Below are 13,599 nucleotides of genomic sequence, written 5' to 3'. Positions count from 1 at the left end.
AAGAAAGAAAGAAAGAAAGAAAGAAAGAAAGAAAGAAAGAAAGAAAGAAAGAAAGAAAGAAAAAAGAAAGAAAGAAAGAAAGAAATTTTGTTTGGGGTCGAGACTTTTATTTAGGCCTATTTCTGGCTGGCTTGTGAATATTTTGGGCCTAAAAAGGAAAGAGACCGTGTCCTTGAGTTTTATTAGGCCCTATGCTATGCCTAATTCATAATTATGATATCATCATCATCAATCATATATTTTGTTTGCTTTTTCTCCTGAAGAATTGGTCAGTTTTGGTATATAGGCCTATATACCGTAAAATGGGGTAACTTTGGGCACTTTTCAGAGTTTTTAAATCACTGCTTATGCCGGGTGCTTATGCTTCCTAACAAAACCAATTATATTTCTTATTAACTCTTTTTTTTATGACATTATGACATTGGTTCCCTTTTCACCTTGAAGTTGAAAAAGATTTTTTTAAATAATTTCGTAAGGGTGCCCTAGGGGTTCAAAATTAAATAGCCTGACCAAAGTTACCCCGCATTTGGGGCAACTTTGGTCAGAGCATGGAAGTACTAGCTCTAGTAGGCCTACTTCCATGGTCAGAGTATACATTCCAGGAAGAAAAAAAAATCAAAAAAATTGATCTTCGCTGTGTGGGCAAGTTGTTGTTTTTTGTGACATTTGACCCCTTGCAAAATTAATCAAGCACACATCCTTGCTCACAAATATCGATTTTTATTTTTTCTGAAAAAATGTAAAAGAATGCTAATTTTTAGTCAAAAATCCGTATTTTTCCTAAATTTCGAGGAAATTGGACCATGAGCGACTATTATTTCTTCCAAATATATTTCTTAACAAATTGACACCAATTATGACTAAAAACAATATTGCTGTACGAATAGTGACCATTTAAAAAAATACATTTTTTCAGAAAAAATAAAAATCAATATTTGTGAGCAAGGATGTGTGCTTGATTAAGTTTGCAAGGGGTCAAATGTCACAAAAAACATCAACTTGTCCATATACAGCGAAGATCAATTTTTTTGATTTTTTTTTCTTCATGGAATGTAGCCTAATAGGCCTACTCTGACCAAAGTTGCCCCAAATGCGGGGTAACTTTGGTCAGGCTATTTTTAACCCCTAGGGCACCCTTACAAAATTATTTAAACATCTTTTTCAACTTCAAGGTGTAGAAGGAACCCTAATGTCATAAAAAGATATAATTTAGAAGTAGAACTGGTTTTGTTTGGAAGCAGTGGTTTAAAAACTCTGAAAAGTGCCCAAAGTTACCCCATTTTTATGGTAGATCTTTAGGCCCTAGGTATCATCTAAAAATAAAGTAGATCGGTTTAATACCACCATCACTGTCAATTATAAGTAGGCCTACAACTTTCTTTCTGAAAAATCATTTTTGGAAAATGAGCCAAAAACAAACAAACAAACAAACAAACAAACAAACAAAATTAGAATAAGGACAACTTTGCAGTTTGGGTGGGTAGCCCGCCCGTCAATTTTCACAGGTTTTTAAAATTTTTAAACCGTTTACAAGAGCTTACAAGGCATCAAATGGAGTGTAGGCCTATAAATTATGTGCAGGTATTTTTTGTGAAACCTTTATTCCTTAGTAAATTCGTAGAATATCCGTTATTTTGCGTCACTTTATTTTTCTCAATAGTGGCATTTCGCGCGCTACCGTACCTCGCCTTTGTCATTATTTCCGCTGAAGACATTTTTATGAAAGGTTTTTTTGAGGCCAAGTTCATGTGTTATTGTGGAACCACGTGGTGATCTTTAAAAATCTTGGAACAGCGCCATACATCACTGGTACAAAAGGTAAACTCTTGTGAGTGACAGACAGAGTGTAGGATTTTACGCCCAAATCAGGCCCAAATGGAAGTATAAACAGGTATCTCGTCAAAATATTCTACATTAACATCAATGTTATTGAGTCTGACTCTGCATCTGCTGCAACTAAATAAATAAAAAATAAATAAATAAATAAAATAAATTTAAATAAATAAATAAATAAATAAATAAATAAAATAAATTTAAATAAATAAATAAATAAATAAATAAATAAATAAATAAATAAATAAATAAATAGATGTAAAATTCAATTAAAGCGATATTGTAATTTCCATTTATTTTCCACAACATGTTATTTTTCATTTCATCTTATTTCAATGTTAAACAAATGAGGTAAAACAATAAAATCAGTATTTTATTCCAGCGCCTAGGCCTATATATTTATTGTCAACCATAGTGTGCGTATTAGTTGGTTAATTATTATTGAGTGGAGCTTCACGGAGTGACATAAAATATGAAGTAAAAAGATGAATAACCATAATACCAGCGAACACACATCAATGATTCTTGCATACAACAGACATTTCAGGCATCACTAAATGTAATTGTAATTAAATATTTCGATCAGTAAACACACAGTAAATAAAACAAGGGTCCCAGTTTATTAAAAACTTTAAAAACTTATTAAAACTTTTTAACTTTTTTTTTTACACCAAAGAGCATTCTCATGTACAAAAATGTTCTTGCAGGTTATTGATCGCTTTATACTAGCAAAAATATAGTCAAATTTGAATTACTGGCCTATGGAGCAGTGAATACGCATAATCATGCATATTACTGGCAAACACAAAATCTGAATCAACTGTAATTTTGGAATAAGCTTTTTTCATTGATATCTACTGAAAAATGTCATAAAAAGAAAGAGGATGCTAGGATCACGAAATCAACTCCTTTAATACAATATCGTATAAAAAGTAGAAATTCAAGAAAAATTGAGGGTGTCGCTGTGAAGCAAATCACACATGGCTCCAAAACTCCCTGACAATCAAGCAATGGAAAAACAAAAACCATCACAATTTACAAACAAAACAAACAAATAAACAAACACACAACTGACACCCTGACACCCTTGTGAGCAAAGTTCCACCTGCAGTAGAATTTAGATTGCACAAAGAGAGGGAAGTTTTATTTTTTGAAAGTGACAAACAAATAAACAACATTAAAACACACAAACAAATAAAAAACAAGCAAAGAAACAAATAAATAAATAAATAAACAAACAAACAAACAAACAAACAAACAAACAAACAAACAAACAAACAAACAAACAAACAAATAAATAAATAAATAAATAAATAAATAAATAAATAAATAAATAAATAAATAAATAAATAAATAAATAAATAAATAAATAAATAAATAAATAAATAAATAAATAAATAAATAAATAAATAAATAAATTTATCAAATCTCTCCGCCAATGCCAGTAGCAGGTTGTTTGGGTTAGAAATTCTGGCAACACTTGCTTACGCCATTATTAGTTCAAGGCCGTGCAAGTTTAGGTGACTGAATATCGACGTATCGGAAGTCCGATGCATTGAAACTTTTGCACAGATTGTTTTTTCTCACATTTGGTGATTACATGGGGACTAATCAATCCGACATGCCTAATGCGGCAGATAAATCATACAAGTCTTTCAAACAGAGAAAGACATTTGGTGAGTAAAATCTGTAAATGTCTACCACATATGGCACGGCGTACCAACTTGCATAGAACTGCACTGCACTGTATTTTCAATGTGTATGTGTACCGACCCATGACTTTGTATTGACAATGCAATAGGTACATGTTGATGTTTGATACGTAGTCGTAGTCACAATCACATCAAGGAAGATGATATTTTGTTTGTCTCGTCTACTTTTTGAATTGTAAGGAATAAGATTTTGGATAAACACATTTTATTTGTCAGATAACAGATTTGGTGTAAATTTTAAAAATGAGAGTCAAAACAAAAGGGAAATTCCCTATAGGCTAAAAAGTAAAATTCTAGGTCATGTAGGTCCAACATATCCAATCAGGTCTATCAATCCTTGTCTATGTGTATTAGTTCCAGTAACTGTAACCATACTCTCTAGTCCGTAGATGTCATTATGTTTATGATAAAGACTGAAGTCTTGCTGGCAAGACTATGTGTATGATGAGCGAGGACTGATTGAATGATCATTGAATCAATGGCAATATTTTTTTTATGCTTGATGATGTAGAAGACTTCTAAGAAGGCAAGATCTTCTTCCCTTCTATGGCTATGCGCCATCAACCAATGTTTACGTTTACGACTTTACATCGCAGGATCATTTCAGGACATAATGCCATGGGTGCAGAAATGTTGATCATGTTTCATGACCAGCGAGGCGGCGATTAACCATGGATCAACATTTTATGTGGATTGCTGTAAATATGTTGTTAACATAGACTTTTTAATAATATCCAAATTTATAAGAGTAGCTTGATTCGGTATCATTTTCATTATTTTGCTGTGGCAAATGAAGCACATTTGAAAACAAGATTGTTGGAATAGCCCTGCCTGCATGGAATATGGTCATGAGTTAAGTTTCGTATTGGCATTAAAGTTTTGAACGCAACATGAAGATGCATTTATAAACAAGTAGGCCTACTGTACAACAAGTTTGTGATGGTGACTTTTAATAAGCCTACAGTACAAACATTTGTGCTACATACAATCTACTATTACAATTTACATGGTACATTCACTGGGTCGGACATCCGGGAACATTGTCCCCTTTGTACCCTTTGCACAAGGGCGCGCATAGTAACCTGTTCGAGGAAGGGGAACTGCACATGCGCACACTGGTTTTACAAGGCTTTTTCCCATGTGTGACATCCAGCCAGATCAAGAGAATGCAAATTACCATTCCTCAAGTTGTTCAGCATCATAATATAAGGTCGTGCGTCATGAATTGGGGTATAGGAAAAGGTGGAGGCGTTACATTTTTTCATTTTATTCGGGACGTTTTGTCCCAGATCTCAAGAATGGAGGGGGGTACTGAGTTAGTTTTGGTCTCATTTTGTTGCTAATTTATCTAGCTAAAATTGTGGAAAGTAAAAGCTTCACACTGTATATACTTTTCGAGATATTGCAATTCAAACGATGCAGAGTCAGGGGTGGAGGTGCCTACGGTTGAGGTGCCTACGGTTGAGGCATGTGTTAAAGTATAGGGAATATTGATTTTTCAGACCTCCCGAATTTATTTTTTACTGCAACTTTGTAACCCAGCAAGGTATTGAGATGGATTATGTACCATTGTTTTGGTATTGATGTCTAGTTTACAATTTGACCAGTTTTACTCCAAGCTAGGTTAATTTGTTGTAAGTGTGCTGCACTCTGTGTCATGGGTTCTAGGCTTTTCCTATACGTTACTGTGTTAACTATTCATTTATGCTCCGAAATGTTCTGAAGGTCATATTTCTTGAAGGAGTTACTCCACTGCTGTAAAAGTTTACATTTTTTGGATGGAAATTTGATGAGGAATTCAAATATGCCACTGGTTTTTGTGTGAGGCATGGAGGAAAAAAGTTTTGATTGAAAATGTAATAAAAATCATAAAAATTATGTACGACTTTTGAACACCCTGTATCTCAGTTAGGCAACATAACTCATCTTTACAAGTTTGCTTTTTTTGAAAGCCTACAATGTTATTAGCACATCTAAACAGGTTTTAGCAGAACAGGTGTTTATGTCAGTAAATAAGAGAGGAACAAAATAGTATACTTTTTGAACCAAAATTCAACTTTTCCACCCTGTATGACATTTGTGGCACCCTGTATATTGACCAATTGTTTGTACGTGTGCATTCCTGGTACTCTAAGCTTTACAGTGATATATAATTTTATAGGGTTTTGATGAACAGTTTGTGAATTAGATCAGTTTAAGTACAAAAACATGTAAATTGTTCAATTTTTTAGTATGTAACGCATTTGGCCCCCAATTCATGGCGCACGACCATAAGGCTAATGAAAGTTGATCCCCAGTTTCCCGTTACATAGTTTTTCATGACTGGGTAGGTGACTGTTTCATTATTCATTATTCATTATTTTCAAACTTTCGTTATCGGTGCAAAGTTAATTACGGAATGCTATGTTTTGAGGCCCAAATAAAATAATAAAGTATAGTTAGTAATGACCATGCTTCACTTCAAAACAAATTTTAATTAAGCACATCTTCTTTGGAATCTTCAAATTAACCTATAGGTTGTGCAACATATGAAAGCACCAGAAGTCCATGATAGTCTTTGGAGAACCACTTTTCCATATAAATACACGGTGTCTGTGTGTTCTATTGCACACTACTTTTTACAAACCAAACTTACTCTCCACTAGCACATCTTTGGAAGCAATATTTATACGGAAATTAGTTTGTCTACTTGCACAAACTGGAGGTTGCTGGTAAAAATCATCACAGGGTGCACGTGTTAATAATAAAACAACCATGCAAGAAATTGACAAATAAATCATTTTATTTATAAGTTTATTTTATTAAATACATAAATATTTGTAAGAAAAGCAGAATAAATTTGACTTCAAATTTTGTTTATTTTATTTATTTTGATGTTGTCTATATATAGCGCGCTACATAGTGCACGGTAGAAATGCTTTCATATTTGTTCATACGCTGGTTCCTGCGAACTTGGCTGCCTCTCTTTGTGTTCGGTCTATCCATTTAGTGGTAGGAGAAACTTAGATGCAGGGAATTCCTAGTCTCCAGTAAATGCGCCCTAGGATATCGCCATTTTACCACGTAGTTTAACCCAGCGTTTGCAAAGACTATTCGGGCCGGTCAGGGTCGGCGTAAAAGTGCTTAAAATACGTTATCGGACGTGAAAGATGACATTAAAACTATCCTTTTTTCTTAAAAACTTGAAAATGTGAAATAATGAAATAATGGAAAATAATGAAATATTTGATCGGCATTTTTTTCTGACCGGAGTCGGGTAACGGGAAACTGGGAGTCAACTTTCATTAGCCTAAACTGTGATTTCTTTTTTGCCTTTTAATGTTTTGCTCTTGTATGCATCCATGAGGGCAATCTGAAGCAAGTTGATGGGTTTAGCTATCTGGAAAGCTGGATCACAACAGATGAGAGGTGTGACAGAGAAATCAATAGGAGAATTGCAATGGCAAAAGAGACTTTCACAAGGATGAGCAGTTTGAGCACCCTCCTTTGTAATTTGAATATCACCATGAGTACAAGACTCAGGGACAGGTTCTTGGATTGAGCTTACTACCAATTCTGAAATATGGTTGCGAGAACTGGTTAGTCTCAAAGGCAATGGAAGATCGATTGCAAGCAACGGAAATGTGGTTCCTCAGACGAATGTTGAGGATCCCTTGGACAAGTCACACCACAAATGAAACAGTATTGCATAGCCATAGAGCTGGCAGTCAACAGATGCTCCTGAGGAAGATCCGGAAACTGCAACTTGATTTCCTGGGCCACTGTATGAGGAAAGATGATCTGGAGTGTTTGTTTTTTACGGGGAAGATTAATGGAAGGAGAGACAGAGGGCGCCAGAGGCAGGGGTAGCGTTTTAATGGGTCTCGGGGTCCAGGACTCCTTGATTTGGCAGGTCCCCGTGATTTGGACCCCTTAATTTTGTACGTCTGTGTAGAATAAGATGCCTGGACCCCTTTATTTGCCAATTTGGACCCCTGGACTCAGCAGGTCACCGCTAACCCTGGCCAGAGGACAATACATATCTTCAGAGTATCACAGCCTGGACAGGTGTGGATAGCATCAAGTTGTTGAGATTGGCAAAGAACAGGATAGATTGGCATTCCAAGGTCGCCCACGTCACTGGATAGTGGATATGGCACATAGAGAGAGAGAGAGAGAGAGAGATGCATTTTGTTGTTGCTTTGTCTGTTGATTTTATACGTATACTCAGGCGTATCAGGTCTGTGACCTGCTTTCTGGGTTATTTTATACATTAATAAATAAACATTCCCCAGGTCCTGGATAATTTATGATAATATTAATATTTGATATGTACATGTAATGTATATCAAAATAATTGCACCACATTGTCATTGATAATATACATCATACATGTGAGCAAATGCTCAGAATGCAACAATTATTAAAATCCTTTTACCTGTGACTGCATTTTTAATATCATTCTTGTAAATATTTATTTTCCATTTCATAAACACAGCCCAAAGAAGAGATGAAGTTGCAGGAATTAGGGCGAAATTTCCAAATAAAATACCGGTAAGTGAATACAATGTACATACATTTTTATTTATATCTTTTAGTTGCAATTGGAGTACAGGGAATGATTAATTAAGATCTGAACTTGAGATGAAAAATATTAAAATATTATAAATAATGGAATGAAAATATAAATACTTTCCGTGAAACAAAATATTATTGTCAGAATCTATACTTACTCCCTATTCCAGAAAAATACAGCACTAATTTTTGGGATTAAAAATATATTAGCAAGTTCTGCCAAATATATTACATAGCTCAATCCTAATCATTCATTTAGTACTAACTGGAGATAAAAGAAAAAGTTCACTATTTTACTACTGTTTTGAAAAAAGGCCAAAAACATGCATCTTCAGCATATTTTCTGACAATTGAGTCACAAAAATTAAAGACTTGGAATAAGTCAAACATTCAAAATCTTGAGTATGCCGAAATTTTGCTCTAATTTTCACTTTGTTGTGTTATTTTAATTAAGGGTACTACACCTAGCCAATTTAATGCTTATTTTAGCATTTTTTCTCAAAAATTATAGCGCATTGGTGACAAGTAAGATATGTATATTATAGGGGCAAGGACTACACTAACTCCACAACTGTTGTCTGTGCTGAAATAAAATTTCCAGTGCAGTAGTTGTAGTCCTTGCCCTATAATATATATATCTTACTTGTCACCAATGCGCTATAATTTTTGAGAAAAATGCAAAAATAAGCACAACATTTGGCAGGGGTGTAGTACCCCCTTAAATGATTGGTTATAAGAATGAAACATGTCTTTTCCAAAAATCAGAATGCATGTACTGAAGTGTTTGGGCTGGATTGTCACAGCATATGAAAATCACCCTAAAAACGCATGTTTTGGGCCCTTATTTCCAAAAATTTACCAAATTTTAAAATCTGACTTTTATTGCCAGTTCGGACTAACCAAAGGATTAGGATTTAGCTAAGTTTCATTTGGCAAAACAGGATAATATTTTTTAATCCCAAAAAATTAGTGCTGTATTTTTCTGGAATAGATATGCAATTATTATGAAATCACTGAGTTTGTGGTTTTGTTTATATAAACCCCAGAGTCAAACTAGTTTCACCATGTTGCAAGCTTAACCACAAACTTGCACAAACACACCAATTGTGAAAGTTTTTTGCACACATGAAATGAATGACTGAGTCATGGCACTCCTGTGTTCACAGACATACATGCTGTGATGAGCTTACAAAATTGTATTTTAAACCCCAATATTTACTTCCTTTATTGATGGTCAAAACAAACTCTATATTCACAATAGCATCTAACCAACATAGCATGGTCTAAATGACAATAGCAAGTGTTTACAATGGATTTATTGGATTATGGATTCTATTCTTCTTGGAAATTACTATGAAGTGGACTTTAGTTTTAGTTCAGGTATTCTTGAACTCCTGCCTGAACTGCCAATCCATTGTGCCATGGATCCAATTGGTCCATGATTTTAGTTCATTATGAAAGGGTTACAAAATGTACCTGAATATTTTTTTAATGAAATTGTAAGTAAAGTATAAAATCAAATGGACCTAACAAATTCAAAATTAATAAACCAGTTGTAAAACAATGTTACTACACCCCTTGATAAATTTGTGACTATTTTTGCATTTTTCTCAAAAACTAAATAAAACACTGGTAACAAAAGTTATGTATATTATAGGGGCAAGAAATCCAGTTACTACACTGAAATTTCAGTGACTCAAGACAAGCAGTTATTGATTTATTGATCAAATATTGGTTTTCCCTCATTTTTGACTGTAACTCCACAACTGTTGTCTGTGCTGAAATAAAATTTCCAGTGCAGTAGTTGTAGTCCTTGCCCCTATAATATACATATCTTACGTATCACCAATGCCCTATAATTTTTGAGAAAAATGCAAAAATAGACACAAAATTGGGCAGGGGTGTAGTACCCCCTTAAAGCAACTAGTTTAAAATCATACATGAGTGTAAATCATAAATTTTTATTACAAATAAATATAGAATGAAAGAATTAAAAAATAAAATGTAAATAAACATTTCAAAGAAATCTAAATGAGAAGGTTAAACATTGATGATGTAATATTAAGATATTATTGATAGTACATATTTACTCATCATGAGCAATTTTATTATGATTACTATGTGTAAATTATGTGAGACCATCACAATCTGTTTTGTTTAGTTGTATAATCATCAGATAATATTAAAATTACCGGTACTTAATCAGAGATATAATTCAATTCAAACCAGAATTACCTACATTTTACAATTAAAAACAGGTTTTGCACAGTGAACGGTTTCTAAATAAAGCACAAAATAAATAAAATAAATCAATATAAATAGGAATAATAATAAGTAAAAGAGCACACTTAATTGAAAACTCATTAAAATATTGGACAAGAAAATATATTTCATCTAGGAAAATAACTCAAAAAGTCTAATAAAAAATTGCAATTTCCATCCGGTTCCTATTACTGAAAGTAGAGTAGACCTTGGAAAAAGAACTTGACTTAAAAAAACAAAAACGACAAGGTGATTCAGAATATTCACAAATTACAAAGTGAAAAAAGCAAGCCAAAAAAAAAAAAAAGAAGAAATTTCTAGGTTAGAAATATAAGAAAAGCGTAATAATTGCATTGTACTACAATTTATCAGCACTTTCCAATTATATTGTTTTTAACTAATTTGGAATCAACTGAAATTTTGGGAATAATGTGTACCTTTTTCATAAATATGTACTGAAACCATGCTGAAACATGTGCCATAAAATGAGGATACTAGAATCACAAAATACTCATCATTTGTAGTAGTTTTACAGCAATCAACTTAAATAGATAAATTGTGACCGTACAGCAGAATGAGCCGTAAATGTCCTCAATTGCATTCTGAGAGTTACAGTGTAAAATGGGCATGAAGGTCATATTCATAGGTATTTCAATTTGGTGCTACGTGTATCTCATTAAATGAGGTACACGTAGCACCAAATTGAGGTACCAATGAATACGACCTTCATGCCCATTTTACACATTAACTCAGACTACAATTGACGACATTTACGACTCATTCGTGCTGTACGTCACAATTGTGACATCCATAATGACAATGCAATCTGTTTATTATACTATTATTATTAAAATACAATTTTGAAATGTCTGAGATGACCTCGGGATTTTCAATTGTTTATTTAATATACAATTATAATAACTATCCATTATCCATTTCATTGATTATTTATTATTATATTAACCATATTGATCATTATTTTTTATTTTAACTGTACTCCGAGACTTCAGGTAAACACCATATTGTATATTAGAATTATAATCAGATTTATTCACCTGTATTTAATGACATTCATCATTTGACCCTAGTCCATACAGGACCAACGCAATATTTAGCACCATAATCAACGCCGTCAGGCGTTGGTCCTTACAAATCCGTTTGCTACCCCCAGCAGTGTACCCTCATTATTGTCTCGCCTGAATGTTCAGGGAGAGACTTAGTAATCACTATGGTGTGTGTGTGTCCGTGTGTGGGGGTGTGTGTGTGGGGGTGCGTGCGTGCGTGTGTGCGTGTGTGTGTTCGGAAAAAGCTTGTGAACGCGTTATCTTGAGAACCGTAAGTGCTATGATGATGAAACTTTATAGGGGGTAGCATGACCAGAGGGTGTCGACCTGATTAGATTTTGAGCGCAAAATATGGTAATTAAGTACCTAATTTGCATAATTTATGCGTAATAAGCAAAATACCTTGTGAACAGATTATCTGGAGATCCGTATGGGGTACAGTGACGTAACTTAGTGGGGAGTAGCGTGGCCAGATGTTCTCGACCTGATTAGATTTTCAGCGCAAAATATGCTAATTAAGTACCTAATTTGCATAATTTATGCGTATTTGATGCGTATCAAGCAAAAAAAACCTTGTGAACAGCTTATCTGGAGATCCGTATGGGGTACAGTGATGTAACTTGGTGGGGAGTAGCGTGGGCAGATGTTCTCGACCTGATTAGATTTTCAGCGCAAAATATGCTAATTATGTACCTAATTTGCATAATTTATGCGTATTTGATGCGTATCAAGCAAAAACCCTTGTGAACAGCTTATCTGGAGATCCGTATGGGGTACAGTGACGTAACTTGGTGAGGAGTAAGCGGGGCCAGAGGTTCTCGACCTGATTAGATTTTGAGCGTAAAATATGGTAATTAAGTACCTAATTTGCATAATATATGCGTAATAAGCAAAATACCTTGTGAACAGATTATCTGGAGATCCGTATGGGGTACAGTGACGTAACTTGGTGAGGAGTAAGCGGGGCCAGAGGTTCTCGACCTGATTAGATTTTGAGCGTAAAATATGGTAATTAAGTACCTAATTTGCATAATATATGCGTAATAAGCAAAATACCTTGTGAACAGATTATCTGGAGATCCGTATGGGGTACAGTGACGTAACTTGGTGGGGAGTTGCGTGGCCAGAGGTACTCGACCTGATTAGATTTTCATGAGGTCAACGGTCACATACAAGGTCAAAGGTCAACTGAGGTCACCAAATCTTTTAATAATTAATTTTCAACTGTGCATCACATATCCCAATAACAGCTTGATCGGTCATGTAATTAAGGAAATATGACGACTTTAAGATAGTCGCTTTCTTTGTAAAGTATAGCAAAGTAGCACTTTCAATGAGTGATAACTTTCGTAAAGGAAGCATCTTTCTGTTTTGATTTATTTGATGAAATAGTTCTTTGGTATTGCCAAATTTGATTTTTCAGCGCAACATACTTTTTTCCAATTTCGTGAGGTCAAAGGTCACATACAAGGTCAAAGGTCAACTGAGGTCACCAAATCTTTTAATAATTAATTTTCAACTGTGCATCACATATCCCAATAACAGCTTGATCGGTCATGTAATTAAGGAAATATGACGACTTTAAGATAGTCGCTTTCCATGTAAAGTATAGCAAAGTAGCACTTTCAATGAGTGATAACTCGTAAAGGAAGCATCTTTCTGTTTTGATTTATTACTTTGATGAAATAGTTCTTTGGTTTTGCCAAATTTTTGGAAGGTCATTACGGGGTCATCCGAGGTCACTCAGGGGTCATCTGAGGTCAAGTTATTAAAAACTCGTAGGGGCATGAAACTTGGTGGGTACAGTCATCATTTAAAGCCAAATTTTTGGAAGGTCATTTTGGGGTCACCAGGGGTCATCTGAGGTCAAATTAGTAAAAACTGTCGTATGGACATGAAACTTGGTGGGTACAGTCAACATTTAAAGCCACATTTTGGAAGGTCATTTTGGGCGTATCAGGGGTCTGATGAGGTTAAATGAGTAAAAGCTGTCGTATGGACATGAAACTTGGTGGGTACAGTCAACATTTCAAGCCAAATTTTTGGAAGGTCATTTCGGGGTCATCTGAGGTCAAATTAGTAAAAACTGTTGATGGACATGGAACTTGGTGGGTACAGTCAACATTTAAAGCCAAATTTTTGGAAGGTCATTTCGAGGCCACCAGGGGTCATCT

The 13,599-nt window shown here is 34.4% G+C and overlaps 1 protein-coding gene across 1 annotated transcript in view; it reads left to right on the top strand.

Annotated features, from left to right (window-relative positions):
* Positions 1-3,334: 3,334 nt before the first annotated feature.
* Positions 3,335-13,599, top strand: part of LOC140153428 (microtubule-associated protein 1 light chain 3 gamma-like) — a 52,283-nt gene continuing 42,018 nt past the window's right edge. Inside the window, exons 1-2 of the mRNA XM_072176181.1 lie at positions 3,335-3,509; positions 8,023-8,078. Of these exons, the coding sequence (XP_072032282.1) occupies positions 3,434-3,509; positions 8,023-8,078 (132 nt within the window). The 5' untranslated portion in view covers positions 3,335-3,433. The remainder of the gene's footprint in view (positions 3,510-8,022; positions 8,079-13,599) is intronic.

Source organism: Amphiura filiformis, chromosome 5, assembly GCF_039555335.1.
Source record: "Amphiura filiformis chromosome 5, Afil_fr2py, whole genome shotgun sequence".
In the NCBI taxonomy this organism is placed as follows: Eukaryota; Metazoa; Echinodermata; class Ophiuroidea; order Amphilepidida; family Amphiuridae; genus Amphiura; species Amphiura filiformis.
Note: the sequence above shows the minus strand (reverse complement) of the source record. Positions and strands in the feature narration are given on the sequence as shown.